Here is a 23,110-nt window from a genome sequence, read left to right as displayed (position 1 = left end):
AAAATGCTTTAAAATTTCAGTATTGCTTTTAGGGGTGTAAACCAACGTAGTGCTGGTCACTAATAAGTGCCAAGTTGTCTTCTCTAAGTTTGCAGGAGCAGGCTTTTGAGGCGCTGCAGTTTGGTTTCCTTATAAAAATGATGCGGGGGTGAGAGGAGCAGCTTGAAGTGAGAACAGGAAACGTGGGCAGCGCCAGCCAGCAGCCGGAGACACAGGAGACCGTCAGGGGACGGCACCCTAACATTGTCGGGGAAAGAAGTGTGCGCCTGAGCAATTTGTCGTTACGGTTCTGTAATTTCAGAAAAAGTGCTTGATTTTTCTATTGATTTTTCTCCAGGTGCTGCTGCCAATTATGAGCAAACAGTCATGAGGAATTCAGAGGTAGTTGCAAAACAATGAAGCGTAAGCCATTGCAACATCCTCCCTTCCACGATCCATTTTCTGTTTCACTTACTTCGGGCCAGATGTAGCTCCCAGGGGTTGCCCTCTCCGTTCCTGTGTTAAATGAGTGGTGACAAGGTTCAGATTCCTGCAAAGTGTGCAGACCTACAGAGGGGAGTTTAATTTGGGGACCGGATCGAGCGCTTTCAATCCTGCTAGCAGGGGCAGAATAGAGGGGCACAGCACCTCGCAGAGCTGGTCCTGAGAAAACAAGCCCCTGTCCGATCATACGCAATCTGCGTTTTGGTGTGCAGAGGCTTTGTGGAATTCTTCCACAAGCGTTTTCTTTCTCTGCTGACCCCCTTGCCAAGCTGTTTGCTGGAGCCTTTGTGTACTGAATTTATTTACTTGTTTTTATTTTTATTTTATTTTATTTTATTTAGTTAGTTAGTTGGTTAGTTTTGGTGTAGCTTCCCTTTTCTCTTTCAGAGCAGTTCTGACGTTTCTTTTCAGGAGGGGCCATTTCTACACCCTCCGTGTCACGAGGGCGGGCGGGTGAGCTGGACAGGGTTGCTTATTTTCCTTCAGTTCTTGTTGTGCTTGGATCAGTCAACCTCAGGGACGAGGAAGTGCACAGTACAGCTTGGCTTTTGTAATTCGTAATTTCGTTTGGAAATGTTATCAAAACAAACAGATGCCAGCAGGATGAACGTTAAGACCTGTGCAGAATCTGCTCTGTTAGAAGCGCGTTCAGAGTCGGTTTTGCCTGCCTAAACATTTTGCCAACAGCTCATTAAAATGGATATATTCAAAGGAGACTACCCCCCCCCGATTAGATCGTTCCTGTGATAAGAGTATTAACGAGCATATTTTCCCATAAATAAAATGAACAAGCCCCGAGGGCAGGGAAGGTTATTTAGCCTGCAATGAGTTATGTGCCCTGCTCGTCCTTTTGAGAGTTGCTGGTGAGGGAATCACTTCGCCCCTTTGCTGCAGCTGGGAACAAGCCTGAGAATAGCCTCCGACCAGCAGAATTGGCAACGCAAGCTTTCGTCCAGCTGTATATGTGTGCTGCGTGCTGCTTTATTTCGGGTATAATCCCAGGGGACTTTGTGCTAAGCACAAGGCTGGCCAGAGCTCGCTGGAGCAGTGCTAGCAGCTGGAGCAGTGCTAGCAGCCAGCACAGCCCCTGGGTGACACAGGAGGGGACAGCGAGGGCCAGTCCTGGCCACCAGCCTGGTTATTTGAGCTTCATGCAGCCTTGTGCTTTAGCCCACGAGCTCTCTGTGTTTGAACCAATATTTACTCACGGTGCGTACAGAGATAGCCAGCGATCCCTCCGAGCCAGGGCGGAGCTGCAGCCGACCGCCAGCCAGCTTAGCAGGCTGCTAGCAGCTCGGGTTGTTTGTTTATGGTTTTTATAAAAAAAATCATGAGTTTAAGCCTGTGGAAGGTGGCAGCTTGGCAAGACATTGCCCATGCAGGTAGAGCCCTGACAGTGCACCCGCTGTACCGAGTCCCCAGGCTGTCATTGCACTTGGGAGTCAGAGCAGAGGCTTTCAAATGAAGGCACCTCTATTTCATTACCACAATTTTCCAGTTTTCCTTAAAGGTTTTTATTTATGAAGCCACCCTAGGTACAAATTAACTTACACTGCCTCCTGCTTGACATTAACTTCTGGAGGAAGCTGAGTTCTGCAGGGTCGATGCATCCCTGGCTGGAAGGCGGGATGCGGTGCAGGGAGCGTCGCGATGCCCGGCACCCAGCCTCCCAGATAACCCCCCCTTCGGGAGCTCTGTACTCGTGCAACCGTACTTGGATTTGCCACCTCAGCCCAGGGGGCTTCCTGCTACAGAAGCAGGGCAGCCGAACAGCTGAGAATGGGCCAGGCACCTGCGGGAAAGCTCCAGAACATGGCTGCCCTTTCCTCTGCCAAAGCACTCTTCCACCCATTGCTGAGCGCGTACTCGTAACTCCCAATAAATCCAAGGTGCTAGAAGATAAAGCAGTGGCATAAGGAAGGCAAGAAAACTGAAAATTACCGTTCTGGTTGGACTAATGACCCAATTTAGGCTGGTTTCCTGCTTACCGTGACTTTTACCAAGTACTTCAGAAGACAATCTGAAAACCTCCTGCTTCAGAAGTGCATGCAAGGAAAGGGAGCAGCTGTGCTTACAGAAAACAAGCTGTCTGTGTGGAGTTGAGAACTATTTCTGAAATTTGGTTTTGGGGTGTTTTAGCTCCTGAGGCTGTGGCTTTTGGTCCTATGGATGCCTAGCCTCCATGGGAATGTTTCTCTCCATCCTCCCTTGCGTCAGTGGGGTAATTTTGGTCTGGCTCCTGTGTACGTCCTTTTAAATGGCATGCAGACTGTGGTGGTCCCCTGCCCTTCTGGTACATCCCCGGATTTCAGTCATGCAGCAGGCAGCTTTCTTAGCGCCCGGTTCCTTGCTGCCGTGGCGTTTCCATGCAATGTATGTGCTTTGCGCAGACGTCTCCTCAAGCTCGGGCTGTGGCCTGAACGCAGTCCTCTGGGGCAGTCTCAGCCCATCCTCAGACTCACTGAGCTCATTAGGGAGGAAAATGTAATCAGCGCTGTTCTTCAAGGACCGGGACGTGACAGGAAGCAGCGAGAGCCAGCAGGGCAGTGCCACGGCTGCCAGAGCAGCGCACGCAGCGCAACGGCCCCGCAGTTCTGCTGCGCCACATCAGGGCTCCACGGGTGCAGCATGCACACAAAAACTGGCCTGGCACCGACCAGAGCGTGCCTCCAGCAGATCCTGCACCACCCCTGTGACCACCTGTACTGAGACAGCGAAAACAGAATTTGTGTTGTACGTATTTAAGTTGTCAGCGTTACCTCTAAGCAGCCCTCGGGCTCCCTTCGGAGGCTGTAACTTGCATTGTTGTGTCACTGTGGATGGGGAAGCTGAGGCACGGAGAAAGGACCAACTTTGGGCCATACAGAGGCAAAGCCCCTCCAACCGCAAATCGTTCAGAAAATGGACTGGGCTTTTGTTGTTCTGTTTTTTGTTTTTTTTTTAGGTCATTTTCAAAAGACGGTTGACCTCGCAGTACCTTCAGAATACGCAAAATGTTCTCTGGAGCCTAAATTATCTGTCCTTATCTTGTCTCAAACCTCATCAATAATCCTCTTTGCTACCTTTAAAAATATTTAGAGGAGATTATTCTTTGGCAGCGATAGTCATGTTTAGTTCTCTTTTATATTACACTGGGCTTTTCTTTCAATGGTTTCCTGATGTCTTGCTGCTCGGTATTGTTAGGTTTATGTATTGCGGTTTTAAGATTTTAAATGGGTTTAGAAATACGCTTGCTTGTGGTAACTGGATGGTTTTTCCCATGAAATATTGTGGAGACAGCTGCGAAATATCAATTTATGCAAAACTATATTTTTTAATTTTAATGTTGACATCGCCACTGCCCTGCACCTCTGAGCGGCTCTGCCTGCCGGTGGCGCAGCTTCTGCCTTTGTCCAGCAGCACCAGGGGGATGGCAACGAGACTCTGGTTACTTGCATCACCACCGCCTGTGTCCCTGGGACTTTTTAAACTCTTTGAATTTTAACTAGAAGGGAATTTACATCTGACATCTGACCCAAGTACTAAATTGAGTTTGATCAGTCAGTGAGGCAAAAAAACTGAATATTTGGGGCAGCAGCTACTTTCCTGAGCCTTGCATGCAAACCAATGCAAATTTCATGCTACACAAGGCCTGATTAAGCCCTCAGCATCCCAGTTCAGCCTGCTGGCACCCCAGCATGCCGACCTGCTGGAGGACACATTCACACTCTTTGCCTCAACCGCTTCTCACAGCCGTTCTGCTGAGACACTTTTTCCATGACCTCCAGGTATAACAGCTGTGACACATTTGTTTGGAGGAAGCTGCAAGATTAGGAAAAACAAGCTGGTCTTAATTTTCCTTCAAAATAAGCTATTGTTGTAGCTCTCCAAGATCCCTGCTCATTGTAGTACTTTAACAATCTCAAGGCGCACACAATCCAAGGGAAGTCAGCTTATGTAGCTGCTTTGATTTTTCATCTGGGAAGATTTCAGTAGCTCTTGGCATGGCTTTAAGGGGATGCTGAGCACTGGGACTTCCCCAAGGTGCAAGTTTCAGCCTCCCAGTTTTCCAGACTGAGGCATGGGATGTCTTTGTGGGGCCAGGAGAGACAAGAGACAAATCCCGACCCGCTGTCCACATGTAGACCTGGGATTCCCTTCAAAACGGTGCAGTGCTCCACCCTCTCAGCCTCCAGTGCATCCCCTGCAAGGCTCTTCCACAAGCTGAGCACTCTAAGAGTTGGGAAACACCTTCTTAATCCCACTTGCATTTATTTGCAGCCAGTTTTTACCCAGTTGGTTTCATGCCAACATTGTCCTTATGCTTAAATAAGCATCCCAGCCCTCTCACGGGTGCTTTTATGTGTAGCAATCATACCCCTCAGGCCTTTGTGGGCTGTTTTTTTGTTGTTGTTGTTGTCTTTGGCTAAGCAAACCAAGATCATCTTCTGTAATAGCTTCCTTTTGCCTTGTTTTGCTTATTGTCAAGGAAGAGTCTCAGCCACCCCAAATCTTTGCTGCACAAGCTATGGATGTAAAGCATCAATCCACGGCCATGCTAAGTGCCATCAGCTCCTAGGCAAAACCCAGCTGTTCATAAATGCATTTGCTGGCTGTTGCAATAGGAAGTGAAAAAGCACGTAGAGCAAGGAGCAAAAAGCTTGGCATGCACACCTGGGGGTCCTAAGGGAACCAAGGTGTTGGGGCTTTTGTGCAGGGCTGCTGGAGCTGCAGCACTGGCTCCTGTGATTCTCTGAGTCTTGTCTTTGATGTTCTGCTGAAAGCCCTCTTCAGTGGTCTGGCGAAGGGCCGTAAACCAGCTCTGGGCTGAGCCACTGGCTCAGTAGTACCTGGCTGGCTGGGAGGAGGCTGGCAAAATCTTACTCTGCGCCACAAAAATGTTGCTTAGAGATCTCCCACCAGTCTGGGCCTGAGTCTGCCTAGCTGCCACAATGCCAATCTTTGATGAGGAACTAAGAAAATATTTTTTGGTGAAAACCGGTTGCTTTTCATCTTTCTTCTCACCCGGAGCTAAAGGCAACCTTGACGTGGTTTGCACGCAGCGGGCGCTGCTGCCCTTCAGCCCCGTGTGCTCCCCATGAGCAGCACATTCCCAGGACGGTGGGTGTAGTCAGCATCACTTGGGGAAAAGCAGGAATAAGGCACCAAACGGGGCTCAGAAACAATGCCGGGGCTTGATGTGTAAGAGCAGAGACCTGCCAGCCCCAGCCTTGCTCCCTCCTGTCCCTCAGCTCCTGGAGATGGACATTTCAGAGCTCTTTTGGTTGCAGCCCGTGCAGCGCTGAGGATGCCAAAGCCTCGCTCCATGTTCCTGCAGCCACTCAGCACCAACGCAACACCGGCACCGTCCTCACGTCCCTCCCCAGCACCACAAGAGCTCTTCCCCCAGACCAAACCATCGTGTCGGTGTGCCCAAGCCTCCCCGGCTGACTCAGGCATCCCCGACATACCAAGGGAGCACGGCTGGAGCGAGCCCACGTCACCACGTCCGCGTCCCCCCCGTGCCTCCTCCCCGGCACCCCACACCTCGGCACCGCAGGGTGGAGCAAAGCTGAACCGGTCTCTGCATGCACATCTCCTTTGTCTGGCGTGGAGGAGCAGAAACTGCTGGAGGGAAGCGTTTTAACGACGAAAACCACGCGGGGCTCAATTGTTCCCTGCATCCATGGAAAATTACTCCTGCTCACTCTTCCCTTTGCTTGAGCAGCTCCAAAACACGCTTGGAGGAGGAGGGGAGTGTGTGTACGTGTGGGGTCAGAGCTGTTCCTTTTTTTTTCTCCTGCCTCGAAATGATTTATTCTGAAAGATTCTTGCCTTTGAGTCACTGGGAAAACACACAGCAGTCAGAAAGTGTTTGGGGGCCAGCCATTGAAACGTCACGGTGAGAACAGTACGAAAGGAGCCCCCGGCATCCAACGATGCCGCCCCAGCCCCCAGCACTCTGTCCCTGTCCCATCTGGCACAAGTGGGAACAGATGGGAGAGGTGGCGACGGTGGGCACGGGTCCTGCTGCCCCCTGGGCATTGCCCACTGCTGCCAGCCCCCAGCTCCCCGCCAGCAGCACGGGGCAGGGCAGGGGCACCAGGGGCACTGGGGACAGCGGGGACAGCAGGGACAGCAGGGACATGGAGCAGCTCCGTGACCAGGGCACCTCTCTGCACCTGCACTCACAGGAGAAGGAAACCTGGGTACAGGGGGACATGCTTACCGGTATCGTTCTCTCGGAGTGCTTTATGGCATCATAGCTAACTAAGGCCAATTCTCTAAAATTAGTGTCTGATACACACATTTGATTTCAGTTTGCAAATCCTTCTATGCCTGCCTGTAGTAGGGTTTTGAGGAGTGGCCACGCTGGGGTCCTTTACTCAGGTGCATCAGCATGAGCTGTGTGCTGGCGGGGGGAGCTCTCTGCCCCCCTGTGACCATTTGCCACCCCCACCCACGAGCCCACCCTGCAAGCCCAGGGGCCGCCTGCTCCCTGCCTGCTCTCAGGGCTGCCCAAGGGTCCTCCTGCCTGTTCCCCTTGCAGCTGCTTTTCTGCGGTGCTCCAGCTTCCCTTTTTCACCTCCCTATGCTTTTTCATACCTTTCTCCACCTCTTTCATACCTTTCTTCACCTCTCTATGCTTTTTCATAGCCTGCCTTTTTCTCTGAGTTTCTCGCTTGTCTGTCCACCCACATTCTTGCTTATTTTCCTACTCCCTTGCCTATTTACACCCTCCCTCTGGTCCCAGCTCTGCCCAGCTTTCCTCTCTACCTCTCACTCCCACTCTCATTTTCTTTATGTCCCAACTGCAAAGTCCTCAGGTGTAAGAAAAAAACAAATCGCAGTGCTGGGAGGCTTTGGCTACAGCCAAGGGCCAAGCAGGCTGCCTTCCCTGCTCTCCGCACAGCCCAGCCCATGCCTCTCCTTGCTCCCTGCGGGCCCTCTCCACCGCCTTCCCCGGGGGCCCCTGGTGCTGTGGGGCGCACCCCGGCCCTGCCAGCTGCACTCAGTTGTCTCTTTGCTTTTCTGTCTCCAAGCAGAAAGCATTTCTGCCCCGCACCACGTCGCCGATTGGCTGCTGTTGTCTTCGGAGGAAGCTGCAGGCGTGCACAGAGCAGCATCGCTGCGAGCATGCACAGAAAGCATCATTGCAAGCATGCACAGAGCAGCGTTACTGCAAGTACGCACAGAGCAGTGCTGCTGCAAGCTCTGCTCTGCTCTACCAGGACAGAGGTGGGAGGTTTCTGAGCAGAAACCTGCTGGGAGCTGCCTCTCTGCTGGGTTTGCCCCAGCACCAGGGGACGAGGCCGCAGGTTGTCTGAGCCGTCGCTGCCACTGCCGGCCACAAGCACTCAGCACCCACAGGAGGAAAGGAAGGAGAAGCAGCACTGGCAGTGTGTTGTGAAAGGGACCAAGCTAAACACATGGAAATTAGAGGCTGGGTGTCAGGGGTGATTTCTGACTGGGGGATGTGGCAAGCAGCGGGTCATGTCTGGAGAGGAGGAACAGAAAAAAATCTGTTGTTTGGACACAGAAAGCGGAACTGAAAAAAAGCTCTAGCAGATATCATAGAGGAGTTGGGGTTGGTGGATTTAGTGATAAACCTTGCAACAGAAATGACAAGCACTAAACTCCTTTAAGATTCTCTACAAGCTGAGTGAATTTATCTACCTTTCTGCAGTGTTAGAGCATGGCAAATATTATTCCCCCCGTTCACAGGAAGGGAAACTGAAGCCCAGCGGGGCCATGGGGCTGTTCCTGAGCACGTGCTCAGTCCCGGCAGTGAGCAGCTGCGCCTCCGTGTGCGACTTCGTGTGCTTCAGCCCCGTCCTGCTGCAGGACTGCTCCCATCCTGGCAGGCAGCTCCCCTCTCGCTGGCAGTGTGAGCTGGTGCTTACCTGCAAGCATTCCCCTTCCAGAGGTGTTCCTGGCATCTGCAGCCCTTTTTGCACCCAAAAGTCCTGGGTTGGGCTTTTTTTTTGCATATATTTTTGCTTTTCGATTTGCTTTCTTCTGCTCTGGAAGCTCGCTTGTGCACCTGGGAACCTGGTGGGAGCCGTTGTGCTGCGGAGGCGGGCTGGTGTTCACCCCGGCTCTTTGGGGCGGGAGGGTCTGTGGGAAACCTTGGGGTGTGACATGAGCCACCAGAACGTTGTGACAGCTCCTTCTGGTCTCTAGGACCCAAACTCAGGCCTGTTGCAAAATCCTCATCCGTGGAGGGAAGGAGGGGAGCTGGGGGCATCTCCCTGTATGACCAGGGAGCATCTGCTGTTGTTGTCCCCTATTTTTCACCACTTTTTCCCCAAGATCTTGGGCTGTTTCAGCTTCCTCTGCACTGCCCAGCCCCGGACGGGACAGCAGGGAGCGATATTTAAAGCGTTTGTGAAACTGCAGCCGAACCTGAGTAGCTCTGCAGTGCCCTCTTCTCCTTTCGTGGTTTTGAATTCCTCGCATCCCTCTTTTCCGTGTAAAAGGAGAGCAGCTCTATTTAGGGACTGGCGATTGCGCTGCTGAGGGTGCCTCCAGCAGCAGGTCTCGGTGGCTCTGAGCTCCCCATTCCCGGCTGGGCTCGTGGCTGCTCAAAAGGCTCCGGGTGGCATCGGGAGACAGGGCTAGAGCTGAGGTGTGGCACCCAGGCCGGTCCCTTTTGCAAGCAACTGCTCAGTTAGTGCCTTCCCCACAAGCCTGCCAGCCTCTCCCTTCTTGGTATTGGAAATTATTTCCCTCAGAAATCAAGAATCATGAAACTGAGGTCATGGGACCGGTTAGTTACACGAAGGGAAGCAATCCCACAGCATTTTTTCCATATGAATAATGCTGAGAATCCCTTTTTGGGCACACGCTGCGTCTCGTCGTGGGCACGGCCACACCAAGCGGCACGCACAGAGCCCCGGGGGTGAGCGGGAGCCGTCCCCTGGCAGGGGGCTGCAGGGGGCACAGGGCAGTGCAGGTAACGCTATCGCTTTCACTGGAGGTCGACCAGAATTTATGTCTGTGTCACTGGTACGGCAGCCTTGGCCGTTTGACATCTAGGGTTGGGACACGTGTAATTCAAGCCAACAAGGGATTTCATGGGTGTGTAAGACGGGTGACCTTCATGCCTGGAGGCAGAAAGCAGGGAGAAGCAAGAAGAGCAGCTGTAGCAGAGCATAGGCGGTCTTCCCATCCTGCGCTGCCCGTTAGGATGTTCGCTGTTTTCTTGCCTTCGCCTCATTTCGTTTGTCAGTCGCCCTCCCTTTGCACAGCTGTGGAATCCCAAATTGGCAAAAGTTACGTGACTTTACCGCTTATGCCATTTTCTGGCCTGTTTACGTCCCGTAAATTAAGTCAATGATGAGCTTGGCATGGGATCTGGAAGTGTTTCACAGCAGGATCGGTTTCTCCCCTTTAATTAAACATTACAGGTTCCTCGTGAATCATACCTCATGCTGTTAGCCTTTTATGAAAAGCCTTAACATGGTAATTTCTGGGAAATCTGTTTTGATGTGAAGGTTTGGGCCCTGCTTCTCACCTCGCGCATGACCCGCAGTGGCTGCTGAGTGCCCGGCAGTGCTGGACACGCACCCAGGCTCAGCCACCAGCGGGACCTGCCCCGGTTCTCGTCTCGCGGCCCCCCCGGACCAGCCCTCCAGGAACCTCCTTTAACCCCTTTCCAAAGCGTTTTTTTCCTGAGCCCCTACCAGGTCCCCTGACGATGAGGTCCGAGCTTCCACCACGTGTCCGTGCAGAAGCTCTCCCTTTGCTGGTTTTCGACCTATTGCTCCTTGCATCCGGGCTCCAGCTTTTGTGCTTTGTGAATTAGAGCAGCCGCTCCCTTTTGCTCTTTTCTGCACCATTCATGCTTTCGTAGATCTCTCAAGTTGTTTTTCTCTGCCATTTCACTCTGTTCAGCCTTTCCTCGTGTGGAAGCTCTGTCGTACGCCCGGTCCATTCCCGCACCCAGCCCGGCCCTTTTTTGCACATATCTGCATCTTTTCTGACACGAGGTGGCCAGCACTGCTGGCAGCATTCAAAGTGTGGGTGCACGGGGGGATTTCTGCAAACACATCATGGGTTTTTCTAGCGTCATCTCTGCACCATTTGCAGCAATTCCCTAGGATGCCTTTTGGCTGTTATAATCCCTGAGCTGACATTTGCAGTTACATCCACAGCGGCTCTAAGACATCTTTGTGGTGCTGGCTCATTTATAGCCTATTGCATATGGGTTCCTGGGGGTAGTAGTGCTTTATTTTAAAGAAACCAAGCGTAGGTGATCACCCTGTCACCCCACCCCTCTTTCTAATACCTGTAGAAAGCACTGACCAAGAGCTGCTGAAACGGGAAGGTGGCACAGATGTCACCGGGATGCTCAGGTGCCAGAGGGAGGTGTGGGTGAGAAGGTACATGTCCGGGCAGGCAGCAGAGCCCCGTACCCAGGACCTGCACCAGCAGACACAGTGGGATTTTGCCATCCCACCAGCTCATGCACAGAAACCGGGACCGGAGGGCCAGGGAGGGACACACAGAAGTGATAGGGATGGGGACAAGAAACTTCCCGTCTGCTATTCCCACTTGTTAGTCCTATTTATAGGGTGCCTTTCCATGGAGTATCTGGGCTTTTAGTTTTTATTCTTGGAAAATTATTCACTTCTTGGACCTGCCATGGAGCAGTTACTCACCAGCGCTCCTCCCCAGCATGACATTAAAAGAAATTCCCACGGGGCAGCGCAGGACTGCTCACTTCCCTGCGGCCAAACCAGGCTCTGCCCCGCGCTGCGATCTGCCTCATCTTGTCCTGTAATTCCCAGCCTGGCTGTGTTGCTCATTCACCTGCAAAAGTGGTTTGCTGCCTTTGATTTTTCTCCGATGAGATCATTCACCTTTGAGTACAAAACACACCGAGCAGTGTTTTGGCATGGGCTGACTGCTTCTGAAGGCGGACTCTTTCATTCTCTTGCTTATTACGTGCTGGGCCACCACGTCTGTTTCTTGTCCTGCTGACTGTAAAACAGTCCAGTGGTGGTAATGGAGCGGTCTGGGAGCAGTTGGTGCCCCAGCAGGGGACAGCTGCTGCATGTATTAAAGGTGGGAGCTGCAGCTCCCTGCTCAGCGTTCCTATAGCACCCGGCACCGCTTTATGTGGGTGCAGAGGCAGAAAGGATCGGCAGCCCAGTGGAGGCGTGCATTGTCACTTGGCTTTCAGGTGGCATCTTGCACTGCAAGAGACCAAGGGTGGGCCTGGGGAGGTGCTCACCCCACTCTCTGGAGGGACAGAGGTGATCAAAGGGAAGGTGCTGCGTGCTCATCTCACTCTTGCTGTTAAAATCCCTGAATTTCTAGACTAAGACATCAGTCGCGTGGTGGCAGAGACCTGAAGCTGCCCTGGAGGCTGAGCTCCGCCGAGTGCATCCTTCCCGGGATGCAGAGGCCCAAGGATGGCAAACGTAGTGCTCGGAGACGGGGACCACTGGTGCCCATGCTGCTGCGGCACTTCCTACGGAAAGAAAACCCTCACCATTTCAACTGGCTGATTTGGGAACTAACTTGGGGTTTGAGGAAGAAATTCTTTCAGGCTGTTGTTTGTATTTCACTGGAACAACAAGAACAACAACAACCAAAAACATCAAAAAGACTCAGCTGGGTGTGCTTTCAAGCCTCCCAGCAGGCTGGGCATGCGGGAGTGAGGAGGAGGGGCAGAAGTGATGGAGCAGGGGACAGCGGTTTTTGCACTTCTGACCTGCAGCTGTGTTGCAAGCGCACATCCTTTAACGGGCTTCATTTGTGGCCCTGAGACACCACTCGAGGGCAGCCACGCTTCAAAGGAAAGTGACTGCCCTGGAAAGGAGGAGGCAAATTCCACCTGCCCTGGTTGCACAGGGCCTCCGGCCCTTGAGCCCTGCTCTCCATCCAGAGCTGGGCCGAACGGGGCAGCTGCTGGGACCGGGGACTGTTTGGAAGTGCTGCTGGGGACCATCCAGCTGGGAAGGGTTCGATGCAGCCGTTCTCCTTGGCTTGGGACCTCGAGGTCCTGCCCCTGCCCAAACCCCCCTCCTGGGTGCTGTGCCTTGGGTTTTCTTCCTGGGATGGAGCCTGCAGCAGGATCCAGGTCCCCGCTCCTTTGGTTGGGAAGTGCAACAACGGGCACGGTGTCTCCAGTGGGCTCCTGCTGATTTGAGGAGTCCCTGGCCAAGGGGATGCCGAGCACCTCACTGCTGCGATGGGGCTGTGCGGGAGCTCGTCTCCTGCTGTTCTGCCCACTCACGCGGCTGTGTTGCCGTTTTTTAATCACTCCATCACCACTTTAAATAGCTGTTACTACTGCAGCCCGTGGGCTCCTGACTCACGTCCTCACTGGCTGCGCACCCAGGCAGATTCCGGTGTGCTGCCGTGCCCCGCGTGCCTCTGCTCCTGCCTGCCCCTCCCCGGGGCGCCACGCGGCGCTTGGTGCCTTTCTGCCCAGAAGCACCAGGCCGGCAGGGCAGGAGATCACGGGAACCAGCTCGGTCCGGGCTGAGCTCTGCTCCTGCTATCCAGAAAGCCCCAAAATAAAGCACGGGCTGCTGAAACGGGAGTGACGATGAGGTCGTTTGGCCTCTCCAGGGGAGAAAGGAGAAGGGTCAGTCAGAGTAAACCTTTCTAATCACGCCTCCGTGCTGTGTGGGTGAGAATCAGCACAGAAGCCAGTGCAGTGCTTCGAACCGACCGATCACCTCGCTCCGCAGCACTCGGCTGGAGGTGCTTGTCCAGGTCCCTTCAGAGACAGGCAGCCATATGGGCCAGAGCCTGCCTTCACTGAAGTCTCATTCTTGCATCTTCTGCTCCATCAATTCACAAAAATAATTCTTCTCAAGCTTGCATTAACCATGGCAAGTTTGCAATTGCAGCCTGGCTTTGCCAGGACTTTTGCCTTCCTCTGGTGATGGCAAGGAGTTGTGAATGAGCATCAGCCAGAAGGATGTGCCTTTTTGATCCTGAATTACAGCTCCATGATTTCCTTGTAAACTTAGCACGGCCCCACTGACTCAGAGAAGCTGCCTTGGACTTACACCAGCAGGACTCCTCCTGGCCTGCAAACCAAGGTCTCGACCCCAAAGCTGCTGCAGGCAGTGGGTGCCAGCGGTGAGCTGTGAGCAGGGCATCCCCGCGTGGGTGCCGAAGCAGAGCGATGCTGCGGGGAGGCTTCGGAGCTGGTGCTGTGGGGAAACTGCCATTCCTTGCTCAGCTGGTGGGCTCAGATCTCATTTTAAATACAAATCTCACTCTGAGCTGTTTAAACAGGACATGGTTTAGAAACAAAGGACCAGCAGGGGTATTATGGAAAAAGATTAGAAAACATTCAGTTCTGAGATCTGATGTTTTTTAATTCAGCCTAGGAGGGTGTGATCCGTACAGTGCTCCAAGCAAGGCATGATGCACACAGGTTTTTGTTTGCCTTGCTGCAGTGGCATTGCCTGCACCGGACAAATGATTCTAATGATGCTGGGCAAAAAGGAGAGAAAGCTGAATAATTAAGAATGCAGCTTTGGGAAAGGGAGTTTAATGCTATTTTAAGGCCCAGCTGGTTTGGTTCTTGCTTGTTTCTGTTACAGAATATATTTCACTGGCATTGCTTTGTACAAGTGAGGGGAGTGAAAGCCGAGAGCAGAAGGGAACTGCTCTCAGAAACCTTGTCCTGATGTCCCAGCCTTCTCTGCTTTGCTCGTAATTAACAGAGTAATTCAGAATCCAGCTGAACTTTGGAGAAGGAAAGCCATCATCAAAGTTTCCCAACCTCAGCGAGCTAACAAATGCACCCATGAGGGTCCCAGAAAGCTCCTTACAGAGCCAGAAAACACCCAAGTGGACAGCCCTGGTGATGTCAAGGGGGAATTTCTTTTTTAAGAAAGCAGATATTGAAGCTTTGAGCCTTCGTGTACTATCACTGAGAAACAAAGAAATATATGGTGAGACAGGAGAGCACAGGCAAGCCTTGTGTGTATGTTTTACATGTGATTCCTGCAGTCTGCTGAATTTTAACTTGGGAATTTGTTGCCTGATAATAGAGACATGGGGAGGTGTAGGGCAGGAGGTGCTGGGAAACATTCAGCCGAGGTCTGCTGGTGGTTAGGAAATTCCTACGATTTCTGGTGTCACTGCAGCACACTCTGCTGCCCTTTGGGGTGTAGTTGTCCCTGTACGACCCTCCTGCTGGAAGGCAGGACCGCTGGTGGGACGAGGCCTCCCGTGGGACCTTTCCCTATCCCCCAGCAGTACGGTTCTAAGGACGGTTTGTTTGCGATACCATGTTCGAACACAGCCACTTGCTTATGTTCTCCTCAGAGGTACTAATGGCTTTAAGCCTTAAAAGAGAATAATGATTAGCCCTAAGCAGCACTGGGCTGTGAGAAAATGTATAATGGAACAATTACTGAAAGCAGCTGAGACTAAAAGTAGCATTTAATGGGATCCAGCATCTTCTGTTCCAGCTGACCTGAATGCTGCTTGTTCTGCCAGGCAAAGAGAGTGAAAACCTCTGGGATTCGTAAATCAGGGTATTTAGGTCACACGTGGATTAGAGTGTGATCAGACTGGCTTTAATGCAGAGCTGCTCTGGGTGTGTATAGATCACACAGTATGCTGAGGAATCGATGCTTTCCAGGGCTTTGGGCGCGATCACAGGCTCGCTGTGAGCTGCTGCGGTGCATCAGGGCCCCCGTGCCCCTCAGTCGCTGTGGGCACTGCCTGTCCTTCGGCTCGGAGCAGAGACTGAGCGAACTCGGTTCGTTTGAGAGCACACCACCAGCAGCAGGGTGAGCGCTGGCCCCAGCGACCGTCCCCGTTCTGCCGGGCCAGCCAGCGGCCGGGCTCTTCCCTCCTATCCCGGTGGACAAAGCAGGGGAAGGCAACCCGTGACACCTTGCTGCCAGCAGGGTCTGTCCCCAGCACGATCCAGCCGTCACCACCAGGACTGGGACCGGAAGGCACCCAGGCTGCTGCTGCCGGCCACCGCACAGCACCACTTTGTCTCTGGGTGAGGGGCTGGCTGTAACTCGGTGCTGGAAGGACAGACATGCCGTGGAGAGGGTTTCTCTGGCTGACGTAGTCACCTTTGCTGTCCTCGGCTGGACCCGCATGCCCACAGGTGGTTCAGCCGGTGCACAGCCTGCAGCATCGTGCTGCAAGACCCCGCATGATGTGTCCTGGCCACCTCCACACGAAGCCCCCTCAGTTTCTGGCTCGCTGCCCCACCAGGCTCGCCCACAGCCAGAAGATGTGGGTAAGAGGAGGCCTCAGAGATGCTGCAAGCTGTGACTTTGCAAAGCAGGGGCTGGCCCGGGGCAGCGCTCATCCCACAGCACTCTGTCCTCTCCCCGTCCCGTTCCCCGACATCAGCAAAGCCTCGCCCCAAGAGAACAGACAGGGCCTTGGCTGGCCAAATCACTGCAACACCAAAACTAGGGGGCAGCTCCAGGTCCTTTCAGGACGTTCTGTCAGCTGTCAGCCAAGCAGACACAGCCTGTGACCCACAAGCAACCAGGGAGGGCATCACCAGGATGGAGGAGCCCATTCAGGTACCAGCCATGGGTAAAGGATGCTCCATTTCTCGCTGGATCCCTCCATGTCAGGAAGCGTTACCCAACCCCACGGTAATGCCTGATGGCACAAAGCCACAGGAACATCCAGCTTCCCAAATGCTCTAGGCTTTCAATTAACTGCACCAGCACAAGGAGGTTGCTCAGCGCAATGGATCTCAAATCTTCTATGATGAGAGAGCGGTGATTTGACAGGAGAAGCACAGCTGGCAGAGAGAAAATGTCTCTTCGCTTCCTGTAACTTCCAGAGTGCTCCTTAATAACGACAGTGCTCGGAAAGGTCTGTGGTTCCCGCAATCACCCGGAGGAATAATTTCCATGGCTGACGCTGCTGCGCTGCTACCTCAGGGCTGGGCGGCAGTGGCTGGGTTTCAGCTCACAGACGTTGCACAAGCCTTCAGGATGGCAAGAGCTGATGCGTGCTGCATCCAACCGAAAGAGGAATTTTAGGTCAACAGCATGTTTTTGTCAGCACTGGGATGTAGCCAGGTTGCCATGGGGACACCTGTGCCTGTAGGCTTTTGATGGTGTGAGGGATCAGGATGCTCTTTCACCTGATTTCCCCAAGAAACTGTGCTTCTGTGATCCTTCCCTCCATCTGCCAGCACCGCTCCGACCACTTCTGAGCCCAGCCACATCTAACGGAAGGGTGGAGAGCTCCAAGATGCCAAGCACCTGTGGCGAGCCCATGCAACACCTGGCCTGAGCACCACGTGCGTCTCCTGCGGTTTGTTTGGTGCCGGTGGCTGCGCAACACCCCCTGGCATCACCCCGCACCGCGGCTGCACACGGGGATGGTGCTGGGGCGATGCTGGCGTAGAGCTGGCTGGACTCACGGACCAGGCTGAGCACCGGCTTAGCAGACACGGTTGAAATTCCTGTCCTTAAACCCAGGTCAAGAGCCCAACCCTGCCTGTGTGAGGGGCTGGAGGCTGCGTGCTCCGAGGGCTGGAGGAACATTACAGATTGCCAGGCTGTGGGAATCCAGTCGGATGGGTCTGGTGCAGCCAGGGATGAAATCCAGCATGCAGCCAGTGGGGGAAGGACCTGCAGCGTGCCCAGGCTACAGTGTGGGGCAGCGGGGAACCCAGCTTGTGCCCGGCTGGAGCATCTCCTCCCCTGTGTGGGTGCAGGAGACAGGGCCAGGCTGGGGATGCTGCAGCAGCCAGGGCTTGGGAGAGCAGCTGAGCTGCGTGGAGGGCAGGAAAATCCACCAGCAGAACGAACCTGCACTGAAAATAAGCAGTGACTAACTCCACATCTTTACAACTGCCTTTTAACTGCAAGTTATTAAAGATGGGGAGAAAGAAGATTATGTCCCAGTGGGAGGATAAGGGAGTGTTGCCATAGAAGTACAGGGATGCTGCAGCACAGTTGGGTCCTGATGGACCACGAACCCTGGCGCTTGGGTGCCAGCCCTGAAGCCACATGGGAGAGACACTTTCTTCAGTCTCAGGACAAGAGAGAGGCCGAGATTTGGGAGAGGCCAAGGGATTAGGAAAGATTTTGCCTCTGGGAGTCTCCTTCCTCCATCTGCATGGGTTAGCTCCTGCAGTGGAGATGGAGGCTTTGCAGCTCAGCAGAGAACTGCTCAGAGCCAAACACGCAGGGGCAAAATCGCTCCTGGTCCCTTCCCACCTCAGGAAATGCTGAGAGGTCCCCAGAAGCACAGGGGAGTTCGCATCCCATGGCCCCACATGAGAACAAGTGGGAAGAAGCTTTGCTTGGGCTCTGTGTGTAATCCCTGCACACTCAGCCCCTTGCCTTCCCAGGGGGCATGAGCTCTCCGGCAGGAGATGCGAGCAAGCTGCCGGACCTGAAAGCACGACATGAAACGGGGTTAACTGGGAGCACAAGGGATTTTTATTTGGCCTGTTGATGATGTTCTGCTTTCATTATGTCCCTATAAAGCAAGCGTGCCTTGCCAGCTAACTGCCCTGACCTTATTGGAGTGGGAATAAAACTGAGAAAAATACCCTTGGCACGCGAGCCTGCAGCCCTGGCGCAGCGAGGAGGGCTTTGTTTACAGCTCCAGCTCTTCCTCCATCTGGGCTCAGCTTCTGCAGCATGTTATTTATACCGCAGCAGGGTTCACTGCATGCTCAGTCCTGCCTCTGCCAAAGAGGGGAAATCCCTGCCCTGGAAAGCAGACGGCTGCTCTCGAGCTCCTTTGCTGCGTGGTCCTAAAGCGGGACTGCGGTCTGGTGTCCTGCTGGCCAAGGGCGCAAGGGGCTCGGGCAGCCCGCGGGGTGCGGTTGAGCAGGAGGATGCCTGGGGTCCTGCTCAGGGCTTAGGAGGTTCCCTGCTGGAGGATGAGGAAGGTGAGCCTTTGTGCTGGGCTGTGAGGCCCTGGTGCTGTGCAGGTTCCCTCCGCATCCCAATGCCCTGGGATCTGTTTGTGAAACCCTGGGAGCCCTCCAAGCTTGGACACAGGCCAGCCGGTGCCATCCATCATCGAGGTGTCAGGAAAATAGGGCTGCGTCAAGCTGAAGTGATGTTAGGGGGAAAAAATGCTCTGTAACTTGTTTTTAATGCTGATAATAGGAAACAGACAGCACTGCTTGAAACTGGCTGCAGAGCCCAGGGGCAGTGAGTGGCCATTTTTGGTGATCAGCTGCCTTTAGCTCCCACTGCCCGCGGCCCTGTAGGAAAGCAAAGTCCCCTCTAGGACGCCAGTGCCTGCTTTATCCCTCCCTTGGATCCTGCAATGGATGAAATATCAAACCTGCGCTGAAGGCAAATGTCAGAGCTGCAAAAGCAATGTGTCACTGCTTCAGGTTGTCAGACCTAACGCCTCTCCGTAAGAGATGTCCCCGAAGCAGGACATGGCCGGGACGTGCTAGGCTGTGCCACCTGGCCGGGGACAGGACAGGCTCCTCCCCGAGGCTGCACCTGCCTGCAGAAACACAACCCCAGAGGCTGCCTTTCCTCTCCAACTCCCCAAAACCAGAAATACTTCATCCCCTCACCGCCCCACTGCCAGGATGCTCGCAGGGAGCGGAGCCACATCCTGGCCACCCCGTGGGGCTGCACCCCCGCAGCAGCCCCAATTTCGGGGGCAGCCTGGTGCCGCGCTGCCTTTTGTGGGGTGGGAGCTCGGGTGCTGCAGCTCCCGGTGATTGGGTGCTATTTTGCTCGGCGTGGCCGGCAGCTGTTGCTGTATATTACCCTGGCCAGTCCGCGCCAGCCCGCAGGCTGGAGGCGAGGCGGCCGCGCTTGAGCCTAAGGTACGGCTTTGTGTCGATTTTCACCCTTTTAATCGAACTGGGGGGCAGTTCGTGGCACAGACCGGGGAACGTGGTGCTGCAGCAGCAATTGGCACGCCAGGGGCCATGGGGCCTGTCCCGATGCGGCCATGCGAGCGTGCACAGAGAAGGGAGGGCAGGCAAGGGGCTATTTCTGGCAGTTTCTTTGATGTGAGTCAGCAGCGGAGGCAGCCTCAGGCTCCTGCAACCTGGGCTGGTTCAGGAAAAGTCCCAGAGACAGCAAAATGGAGCTGGTTTTCATTAGCATCCAAGGCTGCGTGCTTTTGTGGCCGGCCCTGCCGTGGGTGGCCGGCCCTTGCCTCGGTGCCCGTCCCTGCCATGCGGCCGTGCTTGGCAGCCGTGTGTGCTTGGTGCATCGGCCGTGGAGCTGGCCCGACAGGGAAACACCCACGAAAGCTGCTCCCGTGGGTGAGCAGCCCGTCCCGCCACCCCGAGGACCTGGCTGTCACCTCGCCATGGAGAAGCCAGGACAGCCAGGAGGGTGGGGAGGGACCCCCAAAATCCGAGACCTTGTGGTAGCTGCTCCACATCCCAGGGGAGATAGGACCAGGTTGTCATTGCTGGGGTAGCTAAAATGAAAACCAAAGACTTGGTTTGTTTCGTGTTGAATGCGAAGCTCTTTCAGGCCATTGTTCCCCAGCCAAAAGGTTTCCTTGTAGTTGTTTTTTTTTGCTTCCAATGTCGTGTTTTGGATTGCAGCCTGGGAATTGGTATTTTTTTCTCAGCATTCATTGTTCCACTGGGGAAAAATAAACTAAATCTGGCTCAGATGGGGCAGAAATTCCTCCTCCTGGTGAGGGCTTGTGCAGATGGGATGTGCAGATCCCAGTCGAGCAGGTGCTGAGCTCACAGATGCTGGGAGAGCTGAGCCCATGGCCTTGGGAGGGTGTTTTCAGGGTGTTCTTGTGCACCCTGGGCTGTTCGTCCCCATGTGTGCTGTGGCAGGGAGGTCACCGTCCCCCCTCAGCTTCAGCTTGCCCGGGACATGCGGAAAGGTGACACCTGGGGCCTCAGCAGCCCCAGACCCCATCCCCTGGGCACCGTTTTCACCCCGCTCTTACACTGCAGCCTCTCGAGCTGCTGCCGTGGTGCCGGTGGCTTCTGCCCGTCTTCTGAAACTGCAGGACAGGCAGTGGCCGTGCCGTGACCATGGGAAACACCACACGGTTCTGGGGTGCCAAACCTGGGCTTGCTCCGCTCCGCAGCACCCCACACGTCCCCCCCCTCACCCCTAACAGGCTGCGCTCTGCTTGTCTCTGCCAGGTGCTGGTGAGCAGCGGCGGGAAGAGCAGGAGATTCCCATGTGAGTGTGCTGGCGCCGATGGGTCTGTCATCGGGGCAGGGGATGCGGTGTCTCACGTCCTTCTTGCATGAGCTGGTGATAGAGGCTGTGGGGATTTCAGTGCTTAACCTCGCTGCAGGGCTGGGTTGGGCCCCAAGCACGCGTGGCTTCTACCTTGCAACCCAATGGGTTTGGGCAAGTGTTTGGACCCTTCCTTTCCAGGAAAGAGCTGGGACAGGGGCTCATGAGGGGTCCTGGGGGGTGGGTCCTGGGGAGTGGAGGGGAAAGGAGGACAGCACAGGCATGACTTTGTTCTCCCCTGCACCAGTGGAGGTGTGAAAACAGCCCCCAACCCGGGGATGAGGAGCCTGGACCCTGTGCCCAGTTAGGGCCGGGGTCTATGACCCGCGGTACGGTACAAACCAACCTGCCTGACACAGGAGCGTGTCTCCCTGCAGGGGATCCGGTTTTGTGTTGGCGGAGCAGGGGACTGGTGGCGGTGGTGGGCAGGGGGCCGCATCCTGCCCCGGTGCCTTTGGTTTCAGCCATGCTCAGGTGCAGCCCCGGGTGAGGTTTCCAGGTCAGGGGCAGAGGGCTCCCTCCCACCGCAGCATTCAGCCAGGAACAGGGTCTGGGGGGGGCTCTGTGGGGTTCACCCCACATCTGTCCCGGGGGGCCACAGCCCGGCTCGTTCAGCTGTTGCTGTCACTGAGCTGTGCCAGCGGGTAGCTCTCGCTCGTGGCATGAATCCAGCGCCGCTGACGCAGGCCAGGAGGCAGCCGGGCCACCAAACCCTGCCCCAGGACCGAGCCCAGAGCCCCCTGCAATGTGCCCGCAGCAGGGCCCCGTCCTAGCTGCTCCCACGAGCGGGGAGACCCAGGGCTGGGCTTGCTCAAAGGCAACCCAACACAGGAGCCGCACCCCAGCGCCCGCCTGCAGCACGGAGCCAGCTAGTGGCTGCATCAATCTTAGCAGATAAAAAAAAAAAAAAAAAAAATCCAGCGTGCTTTCTGATACAAACACAGGCACTGGGGAGTAGTTCCTGGAGGAGCCGGTGACGAGCCTGGTCAGTGCCTGAAGCAGCAGCTGCCCAGCCCTGTTAAACAGCAGGGCTCTGCCTGCCAGCTGCGAAGCCGCAGGGGACCAGGCTCCGTCTGCCCACCCTGGCATCCCCCCTGCATCCAGTGCCCCTTATCTGGGAGGGGGCGTGCAGCCGAGCCCCCGTCCCACCCGGCCATGCTGCGCCGTGATGCTCGCACACCCACGGTCTCTCCCCTCTGCGCAGGGCCTAGAGGAGGTGGGGACCCGGCCGGGTGTCCCTGAGCAGGATCCGGACGCGCCCGAGCCGAGCATGCCCGAGCCGGCGCCGCTCAGCGCGGACAAGAGAGCAGCGGAGAAGAAGCGTGCGGAGAAGGTGGGAGCGAAAGGCAGCGCCGCGGTGCCTGCAGGTAGGTGTGCATGGAAAAGCCTCATCTGCCCCAAAACGGCCACCCTGTCCTGCATCCCCTGCACTGTCTGGCCACAGGGCGGTGATGGGACCAGATCTGCTCGCCAAAACCCCTGGGAATTGTTTGGGATGGGATGCGGTGGGGTGGGGTGGGGTGGGGTGGCACAGCATGGCATGGCACAGCATGGCATGGGGCTTCCCCTCCACCTGCCACATCCCACCCCTGCTCCCTGTCCTTCTGGGATCTGTGGCCAGGGGGAGAGCAGCAGAACCAGGAGCACACAGAGGGCTCATCCCTGCTGGAGCCCTGGGGTGCTGCAAAGCTGTTGCAGTCCAAACATCTCTGGCTGACACCCCAAGACCCTCTTCCCCCACTTCCCTTCTACAGTGTGACCTCCGCCAGTGTTGTCTGGGGCAGGGCAGGGCTGGGGGGGGACTATGGGCCCTTTTGCCCCAGCATGGAGCCCTTTGGTGCCTCCCTACACCCCCAGTAACCCCGGTTCCCTTTGGGCTCCCCAGTTCCCAAGAGCCTCCCTGTGAAGACGAAGGTGGAGCCCCACAGCCTGGACCCCGTGGAGGAGCCGCTCATCTGGGAAGGGCTCACCCTCAACAAGTGCATCCTGGTGGCCTCCATCGTCGCCCTGCTCAGCGTCAGCTTCCAGGTGCTCCAAGGTGAGCTGGGGACCGGGCCCAGGTGCAGGGTCCCCCAGCGCCAGGGTGGCCAAACCCCAGCTTCATTACCTCCATCCTCCTGCCCTCTTCCCTCCTCTCCTCCAGCGCCGCCGTGCTCCAGGGACGGTGTCAGCAGCAGCAGGCAGGAGCCTCCAGCACCTCCCGTCCCCGGTGGGTTCAGAGCTGGGCGGGCACGGCGGGGCGGGTGCCGGGGGCCTCGCACGCCGGCTCATCCCTCTCCATCCCCAGAGGTCACCGTCACCAAGGAGGAGGCCCCAGAAGTGGAGGCTCCCCAGCCCATCCAGCCTGAAAGCAGCATGCTGGAGGACGATGACAGCGATGACGACGGTGATGATGACGACAACGATGCTGACAGCAACCTGGTATGGGGCTGAGGCGGGGGCAACAGCATCCCTGGGGTGGG

At 55.4% G+C, this 23,110-nt stretch overlaps 1 protein-coding gene and 1 long non-coding RNA gene across 11 annotated transcripts in view; one reads left to right on the top strand and one right to left on the bottom strand.

The window, feature by feature from the left end:
* JSRP1 (junctional sarcoplasmic reticulum protein 1) overlaps window positions 1-23,110 on the top strand; it is a 29,669-nt gene that overhangs the window by 5,138 nt on the left and 1,421 nt on the right. For 3 of the 10 annotated variants that reach the window (XM_080565668.1, XM_080565669.1, XM_080565672.1), the window contains 5 exons: window positions 20,549-20,588; window positions 21,853-22,015; window positions 22,534-22,686; window positions 22,792-22,857; window positions 22,936-23,069. In XM_080565668.1, coding sequence (XP_080421794.1) covers window positions 21,919-22,015; window positions 22,534-22,686; window positions 22,792-22,857; window positions 22,936-23,069 — 450 coding nt within the window. In that variant the 5' untranslated portion in view covers window positions 20,549-20,588; window positions 21,853-21,918. Of the gene's footprint in view, window positions 1-18,371; window positions 19,247-20,171; window positions 20,589-20,649; window positions 22,016-22,533; window positions 22,687-22,791; window positions 22,858-22,935; window positions 23,070-23,110 lie in introns of those variants that run through there. The other 7 variants (XM_080565670.1, XM_080565673.1, XM_080565667.1 and 4 more) reach the window with 6 other exon arrangements.
* LOC308181888 lies at window positions 825-8,055 on the bottom strand. Its single transcript, XR_013941607.1, has 2 exons — window positions 5,934-8,055; window positions 825-2,375 (listed from the first exon to the last, which is right to left on the bottom strand). It is a non-coding gene; the product is annotated as an uncharacterized lncRNA (long non-coding RNA).

Source organism: Anser brachyrhynchus (genome assembly GCF_964034855.1).
Source record: "Anser brachyrhynchus genome assembly, chromosome: 23".
Taxonomy (NCBI): domain Eukaryota; kingdom Metazoa; phylum Chordata; class Aves; order Anseriformes; family Anatidae; genus Anser; species Anser brachyrhynchus.
Note: the sequence above shows the minus strand (reverse complement) of the source record. Positions and strands in the feature narration are given on the sequence as shown.